Source organism: Hetaerina americana, unplaced genomic scaffold (assembly GCF_022747635.1).
Source record: "Hetaerina americana unplaced genomic scaffold, ioHetAmer1.1.p SCAF_16, whole genome shotgun sequence".
NCBI classification, from domain to species: domain Eukaryota; kingdom Metazoa; phylum Arthropoda; class Insecta; order Odonata; family Calopterygidae; genus Hetaerina; species Hetaerina americana.
The window spans coordinates 11,407,266-11,427,957 of record NW_027286719.1 but is presented as its reverse complement, the minus strand read 5'-3'; the positions used below and the strand labels follow the sequence as shown (position 1 = coordinate 11,427,957).

At 40.0% G+C, this 20,692-nt stretch overlaps 1 protein-coding gene across 1 annotated transcript in view; it reads left to right on the top strand.

The window, feature by feature from the left end:
- LOC139687042 (inactive hydroxysteroid dehydrogenase-like protein 1) overlaps positions 1–18,289 on the top strand; it is a 158,686-nt gene extending 140,397 nt beyond the window's left edge. Inside the window, exon 6 of the mRNA XM_071584146.1 lies at positions 17,306–18,289. Coding sequence (XP_071440247.1) covers positions 17,306–17,413 — 108 coding nt within the window. The 3' untranslated portion in view covers positions 17,414–18,289. The remainder of the gene's footprint in view (positions 1–17,305) is intronic.
- Positions 18,290–20,692: the final 2,403 nt, after the last annotated feature.

Here is a 20,692-nt window from a genome sequence, read left to right as displayed (position 1 = left end):
TACCTATACAACAAGGCAAATTTTAACGGACTAAGAGAATATTTAAACATAAAAATACCAGAATACAAGACAAAAACACTGACAACCAATACAGAGAACACTTGGAATTATTTCTTGAATATTTTACGCGAAGGAATAAAGACGTACATCCCGTCCATACTCAAATGCGACAGTAAGGAACCTAGATGGTACAACGGGGAAGTCAGATCGGCATTAAGAAGGCAAAGAAAGCTACAGTCAAATTTCAAAAAGAGTTTAAAAAGTGACGATATAGTTTATATGAATGCATCCAAACAGCAACTAAAAAAATGTCGTAGTAAGACGAAAAGTATTATGCGCACAGCACTACACTCTTTTAAATCTAAAATGCTAAGCGAATATCTTAGGGAAAACCCAAAGTCATTCTGGTCCTATGTTAATGAAATACAGGGTAAACATCCAACTGTTCATTCTTTGAACACGGAAAATGGAGAAATCATTACAGATAGCGTGAAAAAGGCCAATATTTTAAACCATTTTTTTCAGAGCGCCTACAATAAAAACACAAACGCACCAAACGATCCTCCACACCCACCCGGGGAACACATGAGCGATCTTACACTGATCAAGCAGGGAATAGTACATCTGCTCCGTAGTATCAAAGCACACAAGGCACCTGGTCCGGAAGAAATACCTGCTAGTATATTAAAGGAATTAGCTATAGAAATTGCCCCGTTTTTACATATTGTTTTTCTAAAATCGATAGAAGAAGGCTCAGTGCCTCGCGACTGGAAGCTAGCCCATATAACTCCCATCTATAAAGGCGGCGATAGGGATAAACCAACCAATTACCGACCCATTTCTTTAACATCGATTTCTTGTAAAATATTGGAACACATTATTGTCACTAACATTATAAGATTTCTTGATAGTAGGAAAATACTAATCCACAACCAGCACGGATTTAGGAAAAGCAGATCTTACGAAACACAACTTGGTCTCTTCATTCACGATATACTTAGATCGGGAGAAAACAACACACAAGTCGATGCAGTATTCCTGGATTTCAAAAAAGCCTTCGACAAAGTCCCACACAATAAATTGTTACATAAACTTAAATACTATGGGATCAATGAGGAAATAATTAATTGGATTAGAGACTTCTTGTCAAACCGCAAACAAATAGTAGTCATAGATGGGTTGTGCTCAACTGATAGAGATGTAACTTCGGGCGTCCCCCAGAGAAGTGTAATAGGGCCTCTTCTGTTCTTAATATACATAAATGACTTTAGCACACACGTTAGTAGCAATCTAAGGTTATTTGCTGACGACACGGTGATATACAGGGAAATAAAGAGCCAACTAGATCGCGAGCTACTCTCTAGAGACTTAGACAATATCTCGGAATGGTGCAATAAATGGGGATTAACACTTAATATAGATAAATGCGCAGTTTTGAAATTTTGGAATAAAGGAAGCGAGGAACAGGATATAAACTACAAAATAGAGGGTTCAGTATTGACTACGGCAAATCAAGTTAAATATTTGGGGGTTGTTCTAACACCACGCCTTTCATGGGGAGCACATATCAGGACAATATGCGGATCAGCTTTAAAGAAACTTGGCTTCATAAAACGGGTGGTGGGGAAATGTATTGAGAAAGTTAAAGAGAGGTGTTATTTTGCTCTAGTTAGACCTCATTTGGAATATGCTGCAAGTATTTGGGATCCGTGGGAGAAAATTTGGCAAAAAGAATTAGATAAAGTCCAGAGAAAATCCGCTAGATTCGTTAAAAATTGTTATGATAAGAACACAAGTGTGACAGGTGTCTTAGGGGATTTAGGCTGGGAACCACTTGAAGTGCGGAGAGAACAAGCGAGGCTTAGACTTTTAGAAACGTTCAGAACAAACGAGTTTAACTATGACACTGAAGGAATTATAATGGCCCCACACTACTTAGGTAGATCAGACCACAAAGATAAACTAAGGGAGATAGATTCCAGGACAGATCAGTACAAATACTCATTCTTTCCCCGAACAATCAGAAATCATAATAGTAAGAAACCGAAGTCACTTTAGAAATATTGAAAACATTGAATTTACCAGTCGGAGCAAAGTGAAACACTGCAAAGCTGTTAGGTATACTTTCAGGTGCATGTGTATGTAAGATGTAGATTGAGTGTTTGCATGTGTGTGGGGTGTAAGTGTTCATGCATGAATGTATGCCATGTTTTTTTTGGATATATGATTTTGTGGTTATTGCATGCGGTTTTTTTTCTTTTTCTTTTCTAAATTACGGGTGGTGTCCTAACACCCCCCGCCACATGCCCTTGCGGCGGCTTGCGGGGTGTTGAGTAGATGTAGATGTAGAATTTTATATGCATGATCCAAGCGACCAATGTATGTAGGAGTACGAATAATATGGCTGCGTAGGTTTTCGCGGCGGTGGTTTGAAGTACTCTGCATTGTCGGGTTTCACCGCGTCGTTGTTTGACAAACAACGACGCGGTGAAACCCGACAATGCAGGAGTACGAATAATTTGCGAGACCTCGGTGCTGAAACATGCGGATCTGAATTTATTTAATAATTTCAATCTTGCATTGAATCGTCTCTCTTCTAATGATTCCCACCCCAAATCCATGAGCATTTCGGTGACGCTTTGCGTTTTATAGTAAGAATATTTTACAAAACGGGCTGCCCGGCGTTGAACCTTCTCAATTTCCCGAATGAGGCCTTTTTCACTCGGATCCTACGCGCTGCATGCGTATTCTAAATGAGGCCTTACAAGAGCGTGGTAACAACGTTCCTTGACCTTCGAGTCACTTTTGCCGACAACGCGTCTAATGAATCCCAATTTTTTATATGCTTGACCGCAGACTTTACGTATGCGAGTCCCCCAAGTTAAGTCTTTTGTGAATTTAACACCTGGGTATTTTACCGTATCAACTACTGCTAGGTCACCTCCAGCTAATTTGTAAGCAAATCCCGTTGATCTTTTAAATAAATTTACCACCGAACATTTATTATAATTTAGTGCCAATCCCCAGTTAGAACACCATTTAGTAATGCAATCTAAATCCTGCGCTAGAATAAAACGATCCTCATCCCCAGATATCTCCCGATAGATCACCGTGTCATCCGCGAACATCCTAATTTTACTTTTCACTTCGCGGTTCAAATCGTTAACAAAAATCAAGAAAAGCAACGGCCCGATTACACTTCACTGAGGTACCCCCGAAATGACTCGAACGCTGTCGGAACTAGCGCTATCAAGGACTACCCTCTTCCCGCTCTGAAAGAAAATCTTTAACCCAACTTATGGCGCCCTTGTTTATGCCCGCGACCTATAATTTATGAATGAGTTTACCATGGGGAACCTTATCAAATACCTTTTGAAAATCTAAGAAGATCGCATCCACTTACCTACCTCTCTCACCCGATAAAAGTATATCATGTGTAAATAATCCTAATTGAGTTTCGCAGGAGCGGGTTTTCCTGAATCCGTGTTGATTGTCACTTAAAAAGTTAATGTTATCAAGGTGTGTCATTATTGAACTGACAATTATGTGCTCTAAGATTTTGCAACAGATAGAAGTGAGAGATATAGGTCTGTAATTACTGGGGTCCCCCCTGTCACCACTTTTAAAAATAGTTGTTATTTGCGCGGTTTTCCAAATCTTAGGTACTTTGCACTCTGTGAGGGATTTGTTAAATATAAATTCAAGGTACGGAGCAATGTTTGGAGCTAAATGTTTTATAACCCTAGCTGTTTTAGTTTCGGGACCCGGGGATTTGTTGGGTTTTATCTCATTAAGCAATTTTAGAATTCCTTGTTGGCCAGCTGTTATTTTTTTCCATGGGTTGAGTATGTATTGTTTCTTGGAGATATGCGGTGGCAACATCGTTCGTGAAAACGCTTTGGAAGAATGAATTTAGGATGTTAGCTTTACCCTCACCGTCTGAATGAACTATATTGCTACAATCCCTTAAGCAAGCCACGGTTTGTTTACTCCCATTTACTTCCCTAACATATGACCAGAAAGTTTTGGGGTCAGTGTCCAAGTGCTCGCAAAGTACTTTGCGTTTAAAGTCCAGTAAGGCGCTACGTAATTGTGTTTTGGTTTCAATTTTAGAGGATCTATATGTGTCCCATAATTGTTTATTCTCAGGGGATGATGTGTTCACGCCTGCCCTCTTTACCCTTCTCTGCTTTCGAAGGGCTTTTCTAACGTCTTTATTGTACCACCTGGGGTCGCGATTTGCTTTAACGTATTTTATAGGGATGAGATCTATGATGCCTTTTTGCATAATATTGACAAATTCTGTCCAAGTTTCTTCCGCGATGGCATGGCTTAAGCGGGTTTTGAACTCGGGTAGTGAAGAGTTTAATCGATTGGCAAAAGTTTCAAAGTCTGCTTTATGGTAACTATAAATTTTTCTTTTTGGTTTAACAATCTTTTTTATTTCTATGTCCCAGTGGATATTAACTGCTTTATGGTCACTCAAGCCCTCGTCAGTTGATACACTAATAATACGTTCAGGCGTGTTGGTAAGAAATAGGTCCAATATGTTCTTTCGACGGGTGGGCATGCGTACTGCTTGATGGAGGGAGATAATATTATACACGCTAGCCCCAGATGTCACCCACCCACTAAATGACCTGCCATCTATCCTAAAAAGGCCTACAGTGGTCGAGTATCCTATCCGCTACCTTACTCGCCGCTTCCGCCGTGTAATGGACCCCAGATCGGTCAAGGGGAGTCCTGCATGATCGGAGAGTTGGCCTCAGGTCGACGGAGGAGGCTCCTATGTCCGAGCAGAATCTCGATAGTCTCTGGTTTATGCCTTCCACTCGGCTCCAAACCAGAGACCGGCGATCCTCCCTTGGAACGATGCTGCAGACCGTCAGTCCCAGCCGAACCCCCTCGGCGCCCTGGACGCGCTTCACCTCGGAGCTGAGTTCTCTAAGGGAACGGAGGACCTCCTCGGATCCACGGTCCGTGACGTCGTTGTTGCCCACATGGGCCACGACCTGAAGCCTAGAGCACTTCGTGCCTTTGACCGCCGCCTCGATCGCCTTCGTCACCTGAGGGACTCCTCCGCCTGGTATACACCAAGCGGTCACCCCTTGATTGACGCCTACGCGGCGCGCCCTTTTCCTCAATGGGACCATTACACGGCGGACATTCCAGCTACCTATTACTACCATTCCCTCCCTTCCCGTTCGCTGACGTCCTACCCTAGGCAGTGCCCTCGGAGTAGGGGTAGGGGCTGCAGGTACGGTGGTGCTGTCATCCGACAGCACCTGGTACCTGTTGGAGACGGGGATGGTATCTGCCTCCGCAGAGTCCAATCTCGCCGCAGCGTTACCTTCCCCTTGCCCCGAGAGACGACCCTCCAATCGTCCGATCTACGGACGTGAGACACTCCCTCGTTGAGAGATGGGACACGGGGTAGGTCTCTAATCGCCCAGCCACGTGTAGCATTCGGACGAATCCGTGCATCCCTTTGGGCATGGCGGGTTTTCGTATTTCCACCCAGAGCACCATCTCTCCTAAGGGGAGCCCTCCGGCCGGCGATCTCCGATTGAAGCTCCCGCACCATTCTCTCTAGCATGACGATACGGGCCCTTAATGCCGTGCATTCGCCAGTGCCTTCGAGCTTGGCAACAGGGGACCTAGATGAAGCCATCATAATTTATCAACCGAGTCACCAACAAAAGCTAACCTGTATAGGCTACGCTAAAATTTCTAAGAGGGGTTAGTTAAATATAGCTCAATCAATAAGTTACGCTTTAGAAGATAGTAAAGGAAGTAAATAAAAAAAGATAGTAAAGAAAAGAAAGCACTCACCGATTACCAATTAGATTCGACGGACAAAAACCACCGCAAGCCACTAAGAGTACCAATTAGGAATACCACTACACTATTAAAAACTAATAACAAGCAACACAAAAACTAAATAAACTGAACTATTTCACTAAATTAAAGCTAACACTGAACAACACTTCACTAGGGAAGAACAAACACAGAGGCACAGAAGTAACAACAGGCACCCAGGTAGTCTCAGGTAGGGTCGAACCGATTCTAGGGAGCGAGCTCGAGCTCTATATATATATATATATATATATATATATATATATATATATATATATATATATATATATATATAATATATAGTACATTACACAGTAACAAATAATATAGAAACACAAAAAAAGGATCCCTCACCCGTTATTTCTTGATAATTTCGACGGAATTCTACTCCGTCTTCATCAGAAGATAGAGAAGTCACTATGTGAAGTTACTTCTCTATCTTCCGATGAAGATTGAGTAGAATTCCGTCGAAATTATCAAGAAATAACGTGTGAGTGACCCTTTTTTTGAGTTTCTATATTGTTTGTTACTGTGTAATGTACTATTCGGCACTTCCGTGTTACGTCCACGAAAGGATATATATATATATATATATATATATATATATATATATATATATATATATATATATATTAGTTGTGCAGTCTTTCATCAATTACCTTTATCGATCATTAATCTTTCTGGGGGTTTTCCTTCTGATTCGCTCCGTTTCCTTTAAGTGCATGTGGTAGTCCGGGAAGCAGAGCGATGGACTCTTACTCTTGGGCCTGGGCCCGATTTCGGATGACACTTCTGGGCATCCTCACCTTCACCGGAGCTGTGCAATTATCCGAGTAACAGGTTCTGGGAAACCACAGGTGACACATGGAAGCAGGGCACCCGACGGGGCTTAGTATTAGCCGAGCTCAATCCTTATTCTCGAAACCAAAGTTTGAGCTGATTACAGCGGTTCCGCCAGGGTGCCAATCTCGGTAGAAGCTACCACAGTGAGGTGATGTTTCAACAACGACTACTCGGCTGGAAAATGCGAACACATTGGCAATTAAAATATTGCTATACGATTAGAAGAAAATATAAAAAATATTTGCCTTTTCGAATGGCAGTAAAAAATTTGTTTTAATGATTCAAAGAGGAAACTACAAAAGCATATCAGAATCGTAGGTATCTAGCCAAAGCATCGGATTCCTCAATGATTCAGTCAGATAGCGCTATATTTCTTATAAAGTTTGTTTGACTTACACCCACCAAAAAGTGTAAAAGAAGAATAGTTTTTTTCTGACATTGAGCGGATATCCATGCGTTCCATGCGCTCGTTAAATTTATCGACCCACTTTTTGTTGCTTTTGAGCTCATTCTTTCTGGTCAGCATTTTTTATTCGGTATACATTCTGCCTTTCCCACGAGTTACTCCTCAAGTTTCCAGTTGGCCAGTTGCGGTCACATTTTAAGGAGTAAGATTACCCACTTTGGAAAATTACGCTTTTATATAATCCTTGCTGATTTTAGTGCAAAATAAATACGAAAATCAATAGAGACGAAATATTCTTAAAACCAACTTCAATTTTAAACGGAATATAGCCCTTTTATTTTTTTTCAGTTTAAATTCTGGCCGCACAATAATGTTCGATTCTAAATTTACTAGGTGATGCGAGCATTGTGCAGTAACTCGCACCGAGTGCCAGGTGCAGCGGAGAAGGAATAGAGTACCTGTCAACACACTCGGTGATCTACGATATTTCATTTTATAATTAACAATTTTTCGAAATGTCAATCACGCGATAAAGATGTAACTAGTGGCGTCCCAACCAAGGCGGAGAGAAGCGCCCCCTCCTCTGCCTAGGCACTTTCTAGCCTTCCAGCTCAGGACAACCCAGACGATCGCCGTGAACTTCACGTCGATGAAAAAAATGGAAATAAATAGCCAGCCACCACCCGCCGTAATTTTTTAACTTTCCAAATTTCATCACAAAAAGGACTGACATTTTCCACCGCTCGGAACGCATCGCATTACCTACTTCGAGCAACATTTTCGCCTTGCGATCTACGCGAGCGAACCATGGGAGACATAATGAGGAAATCCACAAGTTAGATCGAATCTACCTGTCCGGCCGAAGGAGAATTTGGAGGAAGCGAGAGCCGCTGAATAAGACCACTGCAACAAATGAACGATCCCGATACAATGTAGGTTTCAATTCAGTGCTTAACCAACTCCGTTTGCCCAATGCCATCGCTCGAAGGAAACGTGGAGAGGAGGCCCCTCCGCCGCAAAGACCACCGGGACCGAATGACCTCCATTCACAGCGAAAGTACGGGCGAGCGTCTTCCTGCAGCATTTCTTTTTCCCCTCATTACCGAAGCCAGAAAAGCCAATTTCTTCCGCCGGGAAATCACGTTCGGCCATCCGCGAGCCGGCCTGTGCTGCTTCGCCACTCCCACGTCGTCTGGAAATGTCAAGGGTGGATGTTCAGTCGGGACTTTTCGATCGCTCGCTTCAGGGGGGATGTGGCTATGGCGGCGAGGAGCTGCTGGCATCGGGAGACGGAGTTTTTTCAACGTGCAATCAGTGTCAAGTTTGAGGTGGTGAAACCGTTTCGTAGGTGGTAACGGAGACTTGCAATTTTTGGCAGTCAAACGTCTCATCCCCACCCGCATCTTCCAATCCCACCGACAACTTAAATGAACGTTGGTAATATACTCGAAGTGAAACCCCAAACCCTATGTGAAGAAAATTCCAATTAGGTGGGAGTTGAGCCAGAAGTCTTAAGACTGACAGACGAGCATGCTATCCTGCAGTCGCGGAGGACAACTTATATCCTGTTGACACCTCAATGTTTGTTTCCGGTGTCCAAAATTTGTTCATAATCCTCAATGCGTATCCCTCAATGCCACAAGTCCAGGCGTCCTCTTACACTCCAAAATTCTGGGGGCTTTAAAGGAACAAGATGTTGTGACGAAATACCGAATATATAATGTCATAGGCATTCGTAGCCGTGTACAATGTGCCAGAGTCCAGGAGGCTAAAGCCAAATTTAAACACCCGGGGTGTTTTACCTTTGACAAATTACAAGAAACTGCGGGAGATGCCGCGACAGTAACCTTTAACGGAGTTATCCACAATATACGCATTACAATGCAACAATTTCAGAGTGTAAATATCATTCGCCTTGATAGGACCCCTCGATAGCTTAACCAGCTAAAGCACTCGGTCGGACATCGAGGGATCCGGGTTCGAATCCCGGTCAAGTTCCGCGTCCGCGTATATTGCGGATGACTCCGTTAAAAGTTACTGTCGCGGCATCTCCCGCAGTTTCTTGTAATTTCCCAATTACTCATTACCACAGCGTCTCTTTTCCTAATTGCTTCTGATTATTCACTGCGCCATCTTCTGTCGTCCCGCTTTATATTCCAATTCAGAAAGATCTTAAAAGAAATATTTTAGGCATGGAATCATTTAATTGGTGAACATGATTAATCTCTGTGAAAAATTCACAGATATGTTTTTCATTTATTTTACTCTTGTGTATGGCACCAATAAAAAAACTCAACGGTGGCATTTCGTTAATTTAGTTACATTCACCATTTTATGCCCTCAAAGATGGTCCACCGTTAACTCATCCGCCGATTCCTCTTTCAATCGGTGCATCAATTTGAACTTGTTACCTAATCTTCGCTTGATAATGCTGCGATACATTTAAAGTATTCGAAATGAAAACAGGCCTGGAAAATTGCTGCATTATTATTTTAAAAAAGGGGAAAATATCCTTTGGAATACTTTTCGCTCGCGGAAGCGTGAAATTTCACGGTACTTGTAAGAAATAAAAGTCATCTACCTGATTTACATTGGAAATAAGTTAGCATTGTTCCCTATTCAAATGCGGTTGTTACGCAAAACGTGTAGAATTATCGTCATCCAAAACCCTGCTCAAATGTTAAGAATGAACCCGAAAAAGTGCATTCTGTGTTGTTAAATGGATGATGTATATGCCACAAAGAAAGTGTTGCTTATGGGCTTATTTTTTTATTTATTTGATCATTCTGTGGGACTAGGTGGCTGAATCGAAAGCTTCAAAACAAATCCTTTATCTGCAATTTTTCTAGTGATTGTACAGGTAGCTGAAAACAAGCTCTCAAACTTTATCGACTAATTCAATATATTCTAGTCTACTTTCAATAAGAAGTTTTGTCATGCCTATACGCTTTTTGTGTGGGTATGTTGCTTAATTGTATCCTATTATTGTTGCGTATCAGCATAATGTGTGTATTTCTTAAATATTATCCATACATGGCCATATAGTTTTAATTGGTTAAATTCAATTGGAATATCTTTGATACGCTAAATAAACCATTTCTCTCATTTGCCAGTTGGCTAAAGATCGTACAGGTTTTTTTAGTTGTACTTTAGTGATTCACTGAAAAAATCTTATGAGCCGTTTGTAATAGCTGCGTTTGCACTACACTCTCAAGACGTTTAGGGACCCTCTTTTTCGATCAGAATAAAAGGTTTTTTTGTGCCTTTCAGCTGGAAAAAAATTTGGGTTGGCACATTATTGTGCCAACCTAATTTTTCACGCTCCGAAATCAGACACAATGTTTTAACTTCCTGGGCACAAAGGCAACTCTCCCTAGTTTTTTCACACAAAATCTACTCATCCTCTACATCCTACGAGGTCTTACAGAAAGCGATGTTGGGAAACCAGCTATCATGAATGGTTGGCGTGTGAATGTGGCAATACGTTTGTTTATAAATCGCAATTGCCAGTAGCAGGCCTGGAAAATAAATAGTGAGCGTCCAGGGAAGAATTGTGGAAGTCGAACGAAGGATTCGACGCTACAGTACGCATGACAACATAAAAATGTTCAATTATCATAAAAAAGTCATTTAAGGTTCAGTTTTTTAAATTTATACTGCGTATTCCTCAATTTTACATCAAGCATTCCGTTAGTTCTCAAAAAGTTGTCATGCAAACAGTTGGTTTATATTTTTAAAATATTGCAATAATCTTCATTTAATCAATAAAAAGTATAATAACGCTCTGACAATTATATATAATACTCTAATTAATGTTCATGTAACATTGTTATATCCTAGCACCTGAAATATTCGATATGCAAAGAAAAATTAATGACATTGGCATTGTTACTTACGTGGACGATATAATTGCGCACGTTCCCTTTATCGTATTTACCTGAAAATGGAAACTTTGGGAGAGCATTTTCAGTCGGCTCAGAATATATTCTTGAACCGAACAAGAAAGAATTCCATAATTCGAAACTACTTAAAAGTTAGCGATGATTTAGCATACGTAACTTTCGGATGAAACTCGGTAGACGGAACAGATATTGCAGTAATCGTCTCGGTAGCTTTTTCCTTAACTTCCTTGCAGGAGTGACTCGAAAAGATCTCACGAAGTCCTCCTCACTGAATCAAGGTCACACAGAGTTCGTGCACACCAGCCGAGGGAAAATCTCCGAGGAGGCTTTTTTATTCTTCCGCCTTTCTCTTCTGTGAAGGTTTTATCTCTTACGACCCACTTTGACCACAATAAGACTCGACTTCTAGGGACTCGATAAATACCTGCCTCAACTCCATCCCCAAGGCTTCCGCTCCCCGTAAAACGAAGCACCGAAAAATAAACTTATTTTAGCGAAATAAAAAATATTGTAAAAACGAAGGCATTACCACATTGCAATTTTTACGCTCATATATCAGTTTCCTGACTGTCAGATAAAGCCTTTTCCTTAATTCAGTCAAAGATTCATTTCCAAGAGTCGCAATGCGGATGACGTACGTAGAGTGAATGACCACTAAATTTTACGACTACTGACTACAGTTGGGAAGGGACGATCTTTATGTACCATTTAGTCTGCTCTCATATGCACTAGAGTTGAACACGAGTTGCATGCACGGTTGATACCTGCGTTAAGATGCGCAAAGTTCATCATTCTCTTTAGTCTCAGAATCACTTAAATTGTCTGCACGGCAGACTTGACGGAGGCATCGACGATTAACACATACATTGCCCTATGATTACATTTCAAGAGAGGAAACTATAGTTTCTACAATAGACTGTTCACTTCTACGGCCAAAAATATGTCCTCCACCAAGATTAAAATTCGCTTTAATTTTTTTATTAGCATTACGCCGATGAACCAGATGACTAGGTTTTCAAAAAGGACATCTAGATATAAAAATTCAGCTTTAACAAGGGCGAAAAGAAGGGCTGCAAGGACAAAATTCTTAGTATTGATATCTGCGCATGTGGAATTGCTATGCTTTTAGTCATAGAGAAACAGGAATAAAAGGTGGTCCGCCGTGCATGATGAAAGTATGCAGTCGCAAGTGAATTCGGTTGAAGAAAATATAGTCTAGAGAGCAGGATTAAACTGGCAGCGGGCCGTGCTTTTTTCGTGACCCACAGATCTTGGATTCGAATGCCGTTTTGGGCATGTTCGTTGCGTTTTCCCTGGCATTGGTGTTTTCATCACAACTGCGACACTGCTAATTATCGTGAACGAGTAGTTGATAATTCGCAGTGCCGCAGTTGCGGTTTGCGATTATCGTGAATAGTTTCACCGAGCGTTGCGTGGCAAGAATAAGTTTTACATAATTGCGGAGTGAAGTTCCATCTTATCCCTCTTCCCATTGTACAGATATGCAACTTATGTTTTTTGACGTTTTATTCTCGTCTCCCTTATATCTCTATGTCTCTCAAAAGTTCTATTTGCTCTCCAATCCCTCCTCTACCAATTGAAATTCATCAGGGAGTTGAAAGTGTTTCGCCGATAGAGAAACTAGTTATTTGCCTAAACATTACGGCGTTGTATTGTTATGTCCCGGCTTATTTTTCCCGACCCGATTCATTTTTCTTTCGCGAGGAGGTCTATTTGTTTGCTGCGCATTTCACATGTTGGGATTTTTCCACTGACTGCCATCCGCCGATGATGGTGAGCACCCAGCATCCGGCGTGAATCCGCTTCTACGGATGTGGCTGTAGCAACTGGGGAATTGCGTCGTCTCGAGGGAGAAGGGGCAAGCACGCGACCACAGCTCATGGTCATAACACTGGAATGTTCTAGAATATTTTGGGGCGCGGCCGGATGCCGCGATCTAATAAAACCTCCGCATCTCCTGGTTCGATGTCTTTTCGTTGGAAGTCCGCGTACACGTCGGAGGGAAGCCGAGAACCGTGGAAGCGGGAAACTCTTCGATAGACCCGGGGTTTGCCGATGGACGAGTCACTCTTGCCGGAGTTGCTTTGGTACAAATACAATCTCTAGCGGAGGACCCCGTTCTTTTCATTTCGCCGTACTGTCTCGCCGATTGGACCACCTTCGTCGTCCGGAGATTCCTCAGCGTTAGTCAAGATCCTTTTCTGAGACGTCCCTTGTCGCGCTGTCCTCGAGGGGACACGACAGTATAACGAACAAACTTTAGTTCAACCAGAAGTTTGGAGGAATACAAAAGTCGTACATTTGTGCAAATAAAAGGGAGTAAGTTGGAATGTAAATATTATAGAGTATTGTTGCACTGTATTGCACATTTAGCGGATGACTCCACTAAAATTTACTCTTGCGGCATTTCCCGTAGTTTCTGGGAATTTGTATTATGGAGTAATTAGTCTTTTGAGTACATCGGGGAATGTGTTCGATGAAGTTTTGATTGAATTGGAAGGATAGTAATATTGAGCAAAATCTGAAAGCTGGTGGTATGTAAAATCTAGAAACTTATTTCAAGAAACCAAAAATACCTGAGCAGAAGAAAAATGAAATTAAAATCAGGAATTAATGAATCTAAAAAAGAAGGTACATGAGTAAAACATACATTAGCAGTCTCTTCAAGAAAGGAAATAAAATATAAACCTCTGCATGGAAAAAAGGGGATAGTGAGTTAAAGAAAACACTCGGATAGCTGACTGTGGCACTACGACTCATGCCGCCATCCTTCGATCCGCTTTAGTCAATGCCGAAGGAGCATTTCGAAAGATGGCGGTGAATATAGAGGGAAAGATAAAGTTGTTAAATTACTCCGAATGACTGATGAGATTGGTGGCTGAAATAACAGATTGCGAAGATTTTCTATGTGCTAGATCTGCAGCATTGTCTTATTTCTATTTTTTTTAAATTTAGATGGAAGCACTACGGCCTAAACAGATAAGATACATTAGCAGCCCCAAGGCCGTAACGTTATAAAACATCGAGCGTACTTAAATGAAATCTGCATCGAGGGCCCTTCAAAGTGTTTTGTGGAGAGTACTCCAACTTTGATCGTAGCGAACATTTTCCTTGTGTGCCATAAAAATGGTTATGCATGAATAGAGTGCATTAAAATTGGTCCGCTTTGAAGACACTGACTCGACTGTCCCTTGAGTCAGAATTCCTTCCCCCAAGATTTTCCCTAGACCCATTTAATGGATCGCTGCTAAAAACGGGACCACAACATGAGCTATGCACAGAGAAAAAGTGAAACTGAAAAAAGAGCGAGGGGATACGTCTCGCTCGAAATACGAGGGTCATCCTGAAAGTAGTACCCGTTCGTGAAATAAAGACACAAAAGTAAATATTAACAAACATAAAAAATTTTATTTGAAAGAGGATACTTTAAACTACTTCTCAACATAATCTCCAAGCAAATTAAGGCATTTGTCATAACGTGTGACAAGTTTCTGTATTCCTGCTGCATAGTCCTTCGCCGCCAGCTCATTGAGATACGCGAGGGACCCATCTTGCACAAATTTTTGCATAATGCAGATGGTGTTTAACAATTTCATGAACAATTGTTCGAGAAACATTGGGAAAATGCTCACAGATGTCATCAATTGTGACGCGCCGATCGTTCCTCACGAATTCGTCAACTGAGCTCACCAGTTGGTCTGTAATGACAGACGGTCTCCCCGAACGCTCATCGTCGTGTGTGTTCCCCCTCCCCATGTTGAAGTTGCGACACCACCGCCGAACAGACGACTCGTCCATTACATTGTCTCCATACACCTCCTTTAATTGGCGATGAATATCACATGGGCGAACGTTTCTTGCATTGAGGAATTTAATCACTGCCCTCACTTCACAACTGGCGGCGTTCTCAATTTTTTTAAACATTGTAAACAATCACAGAAACAACACAGGCAATGCTAGCGTCACGCAACTTGGCTCAGAGAAGGCAGACAAGCCACTGAAGCTATCTGACCTCGTCCAGCGGCTACTCGCGTCGTCAGCACTTCATGCGGCACGAACGGGTACTACTTTCCGGATGACCCTCGTGTGTATATATATATATATATATATATATGTTGATGTATATGTATATGTGTGTGTGTATATATATATATATATGTGTGTATAGATATAAACCATAAACACGGTAATCAACCCGAAGGTCGATTTAGCGGGTGTTGGTAGAGTTCACCCAGTACTAAGCAATACCCGGCGTGTGAAATTCACATATCAGGCTCATCATCACACATGACTAATATATTTTTGCGAGAGTCTTCTTCAAATTATTGTGTGTATAGGTATGCAAATGTTAGGATTTTTTTCAATTTTTATTATATTGCACGCATTGTCATTTTTTGGATCATCTGGACATATTTGTATAGATAACGCGAGCGTTATCAATGGGAAAATACGGAAATCTGAAATCAACACCAGCAATAATGTCAGTGTAACTTGGATACCTACTAGCAATATTGTATTGTTTATTTAGTGAAGTTGTTTTATGGAAGGCAATGAGACCTGGAATTCATGCAAGGAACTCACAGTGAACTGGACCTGGGTCGTATCCTCATTTAAAATCTGAACTGAAACTGGTTTTGTAGTGAGGGGTGGGGCCAGAAGATAGTAACACTATTGCATTCCGCTGAAACATATGGTTTGCTTGGAACTTTCTCAGAATATGGTGATAAAAGTACAATGTTGACTTTCCAAAAGTATGTTTTATAGCTTGATAAATCATTTGCTTCCAGAAACAAATAATTCATATATTTATCTAATTGCTGAATGTTTCCCAAGCATACAGAATGAGGCAATCTTAACTGTGAATTCCATAGTGGGTTATGAATTATAACTTTGGATATCATGGTGTAAATTTTTTATTTTAATAGTATTATGGTCCATAACATAAATAAAAAAACATTCGCAGGACTATATGTGGAAGCTTGTAAATCATACTAAATTTTGGTTTCCTTTGAATCATAACTCAATTTTCCATCTTTATGAAAAAGTATTTGTTATGATTCTGATAAATATTTTAAAATCATCAATAAATGATGGTAATTCATGCATCTCACCTGAAGATGATGTCATTTCTGTATACTTGATGAAAGGTGATATTTTAGTAGCCATGAATGGTTTTATCACAATAGGAAATGACTAAAAAAAGTGATTGCTCTTGGGAAATATAATTACAAGAGATTCCAGTTGCATCCTGGATGTTGTGGGATATTGTTTTTCTTTTTCCAAATTTTCTTTTCGCTAGATCATAAGCAGTTTGGGTGTTTCTCTTCTTTATGTTGTGACTTATCTCTTCATAGTAGGTTTCTGGTCACTTTTTTGGTATGTTTGTGCTATTGTATGAATTGTTACCATAATATTTATAATATTGCTGTGTCGTCAGCACTTCATGCGGCACGAACGGGTACTACTTTCCGGATGACCCTCGTAGTTTCCTCGAGCGTAACGCTGAGGCTCAGGAAAGCAATCAATCTGTCGATTGTGAATATGGATTTTTACTACATATTTACTCGTGTATGGCACACGCTTCAAAATAGCTCCCTTAGAGCTAGCGCTCATTCTCGAAGCTCAGTTATCGGTTTTTGAATTACATGTTCCCATACTCTACCTTCAATTTAGTCCATTTGATGTAAATTAATAAAGATACTTAATATTTCTCTCAAGAATAGTTAGAAAAATATTTCAAATACCCATAGATACTCGTAGATCTGCTAATTTACTGTGATCATAATCCGCCCTAAAAAGATCGGGTCGCCCCATGTAGAGCTCGTGGGAAACAGAAATGTGTTCTCTAAAAGCTTGCTAAGGCCATGAGATAATGAAGTCAGGAAGGTTAAGCCACTAAAGAGAACACAAATTAACGATTTTTGCATTATTAATTCCAAAACTTACCCATTGACTCAGGTTAAAAAAGGTGCGGTACAATTAACCCTAAAAGTTTGGAAATAGATTCTACAGATTATAATACATTATGTATGATATACCTTCGCAGGATATTATTATAAAATATTATTTTTACGTGTTCCAAATGTACCCGCCCAAAGGGTAGAATGGTCACTTTTTCGTTAATATTAATAAAATAAGATATATATATATATATATATATATATATATATATATATATATATATATATATATATATATATTTAATATCTTCGTTCGTCGTTGTGATGCATCAATATAAAGATTTACATTGACCATTATTTATTCTTTACTTTTTCAGTACTGGTTCACCGTCCTGGCACCAGTGTGGGTGCGGACGTGCATTGGCGGCCTCATCGTACAAGGATTCAGAAGAGATTATTTCAAGTCTTACAAAGTGACTCATTAGTTGTTTTTTTAAGTTTTTTTGGATCTGGGAAAAATCAAATCAACCCGGGATCTGCTATTTCCTTTATTCAATATTAGGTTTTTTATGAACTATTACGATATTCATTTGTGACATATACGCTTGTATTATGCTCATGAAAATTCCGAAACAAATATAGCTGCAAGAATGTTTTCATACAGACTTACGTCTAAAACGTCAACACATAATGATTACCTTGGTCTCAGCATTATTTTACCTGAATTTTTAAGCATGCAAAAGCTTTTTTAAATATATCTATACCGATTGCCGACTAATAAATAGTGATATGACCGATTGGAATATTTATTTTTCAACGAGTAGGCTATTGTAAAAATCAAAGGAATTTCCATTATATTCTAAAGTATATTTTAAAATATACATAATGCAAGCTATTGCACTTGATCAGTATGATTTTTATGGATTGATTTTACTAGAAATTGTGTGTCCGCGAGGACTGAATTATGTTTTTATATTTATAGTCATTTGAATATTGGCATGTGTGTTGTTAAAGTGTGTGTTTCAGTAAATGTCTTTATACTCAATCCACTGATGTTAGTAGCATGACTTTCATGTTAACAATATGGGTAATAAAATACATTTATGAAAATTTAATGTCATTACAATGATTTTTCCAGCGACCAAGAAATCGTACAGTTACTGTCAGAAAATATTTGGCATAGCAACAGGAGAGAAATAGACACGATAGATAAACGTCTTTAATCGGGCGAAATTGAGACCATTACATTCCATTTAAACCTTCGTCAAGTACATAACAATAATAATAATAAAGCGTCATAAGAAAAAATAAAAGAATGGAAAATCCACATATATAATAAAAGGAATAAGCACAAGATGTCATTTTGTAGGAAAAACCTTAAAGGGAGTTCAAATATTAATACCCTGGTAAAAACCGACACAGGAAAACACCCACAAAGAAACAGGTGTGTGAGAAACCTACAAAAGCCCTGCAAGGTGGTAAAAAATAAATAAATTACAAAAAATATTACAGTTTGAAGTACATTACAATATAATGTGGTAATAAAAATACACTATACAATAGAACATGGAATAGACGGGTGAACATCAGAATCAATTGCCCTCAATGCTGACATAAAGGCATAAAAATCACTTCTCCGTTTATGTGCTACTTAGGATAATTCTAGATGTCGAGTTTGAAATACATTTTGAAGGAATTTAACGTTTTTGAGCATATTCCATGACATTAGATTACTTTAAGAAGCAATAAACTAGAAAGCGCCTCCTTTGAAAGCCACGTGCTGAGTCAGAGCATCCTTTTTCAAGATTGAAAAATCAGCTCCCGGGGTTGAAAACGTAAGTAGATTGTGAAGGAAGCGGAAATCGATATCAAAAGCTTATATTCCAACACATCGTTTTGATTCTACGACTGTATCTTCACTGGAGTACGCAAACAATCAAGTACCTTATCCATAATCAATATTAGTGGCTAAAAAATAAAAGAAAAAACATATGTGCTAAGTATGTATTTGAAATAAAAGATGCTTTCAGAAGCCTATAGAAAAACTGTTTACTTTTCATAATTTTAACACTTGCTAATTTTTTATATCAAAGAAGTAAATAAATATTTGCTAGAGCTAGAGCACTCTCATTTCTATTGTCGCAAAACAAACACAGTTCACTAATATTTTACCCCAAGAACAACTAACCCATGAAGTTAGTCAATATTTCATTATTTGACGGTTAATCTGTGGGAACTTGATGCGCATATTAAAAGACGATATTCGCTAGTATTGCCTTCCCTTCTCCCTATTGAATCTAAGTGGCTTCCTTGCTTGCGTCATTTGCGTCACTGTACATCATATAGAAATGCAGATTATGTCTTGCGTCTGCATTTTTAGAAGAAAGAAGCAATTTTTCCCGAAACATCGATATGGTCTGTTTCTGAGTATAACCCCTGAACTTCCAACTCTTGTTTAATAGATTATAAGCATAGCAAAAATGTATCATACTTTATATTATTTTTGTTATCATGTAATCTACCGGTTAAGGTAAGTTTTTGGATGTACACAGCTACTAAATAAAACATTTTGTGACTCCTAACAAAACACAAACTCCAGCATCCTACTCTATATCAGGTCTCTCTTCATCTCTGTGTGCTTTCTTCCTCCCTTCATCCCGTTCAACATCCCTATCCTGTTCCTTCCCTTTCCTCGTTTCCCTAACATTCTCCCCTCTATCAGACTCTTCAACATCCCACTGACGGTCAATGCCCCTTCTTCCACATTTCCTGCCTCCATAGGATTTCTCCCAACAAACCCCTCTCTTCGCCCACCATACCAAGTACTCCCTCGTTTGTTTTCTTCTCTGTCCATTTCACCTTCTCCATTCTTCTCCACACCCACATTTCAAAAGCCTCCAATCAACGTCTATCCTCCTGCTTCCATGATCACGTTTCCGCGCCGTACATAGCTACGCTCCATATCAGCGTTTTTACGTGTCTTTTCTTAATATCCTTACTCAACGTCCCTCTCACCAACTCCCTCCTCCTTGTGAAAGCCTCTTTGCCTAGCGCAATTCTTCTCCTTACGTCCCTACTACTTTGACCGTGTTGATCAAAAACACTTCCGATATACGTAAACTTTCCTACCTGCTCTCGTTTTTGCCCTCCTATTTTAATGTTAAGCTTGCCGCTTTTCTTTCTAGAAAATCGCATAACCTTTTTTTATTAATATTGGTTCTCATCCCATATCTGTCGCACTGAATTTCCGATTCACTCAGAAATACTTGCAACCCCTTGGCCGACTGGCAAACTAAAGCTTGTCATCAGCAAACCCAACTGATTGTATGAATTCCCCACCCGCTTTCATTTCTACCTCCAGTTCTTCCCATGGCTCTTTAATCGTTTCTTCTGCATACAGGTTGAACAGCAACAGTGATAATGGGCAACCCTGCCTTACACCTCTTCCTAACACTGCCCATCCGGACTCCCCGTTCCCCATCCGCACCTAAGCAGTCTGAGACATGTACAGGTTGCGGATTGGCTTCCTTTCCCTCCAATCTATTCCTATTTTCTGCAATATACTCATTAGTTTTTCCCAATTCACTCTATCAAACGCTTTTTCGAAATCTACGAAACATTCACATACCTCCTGGTTGTATTCTATATTCCTCTCCATTAATAATCTCATTACTGCAATGGCATCACGCGTACCTCTCCCCCTCATAAACCCAAACTGATGATCCCCTAAATAATCATTTGCCCTACTCTCTATCCCTTTGTTT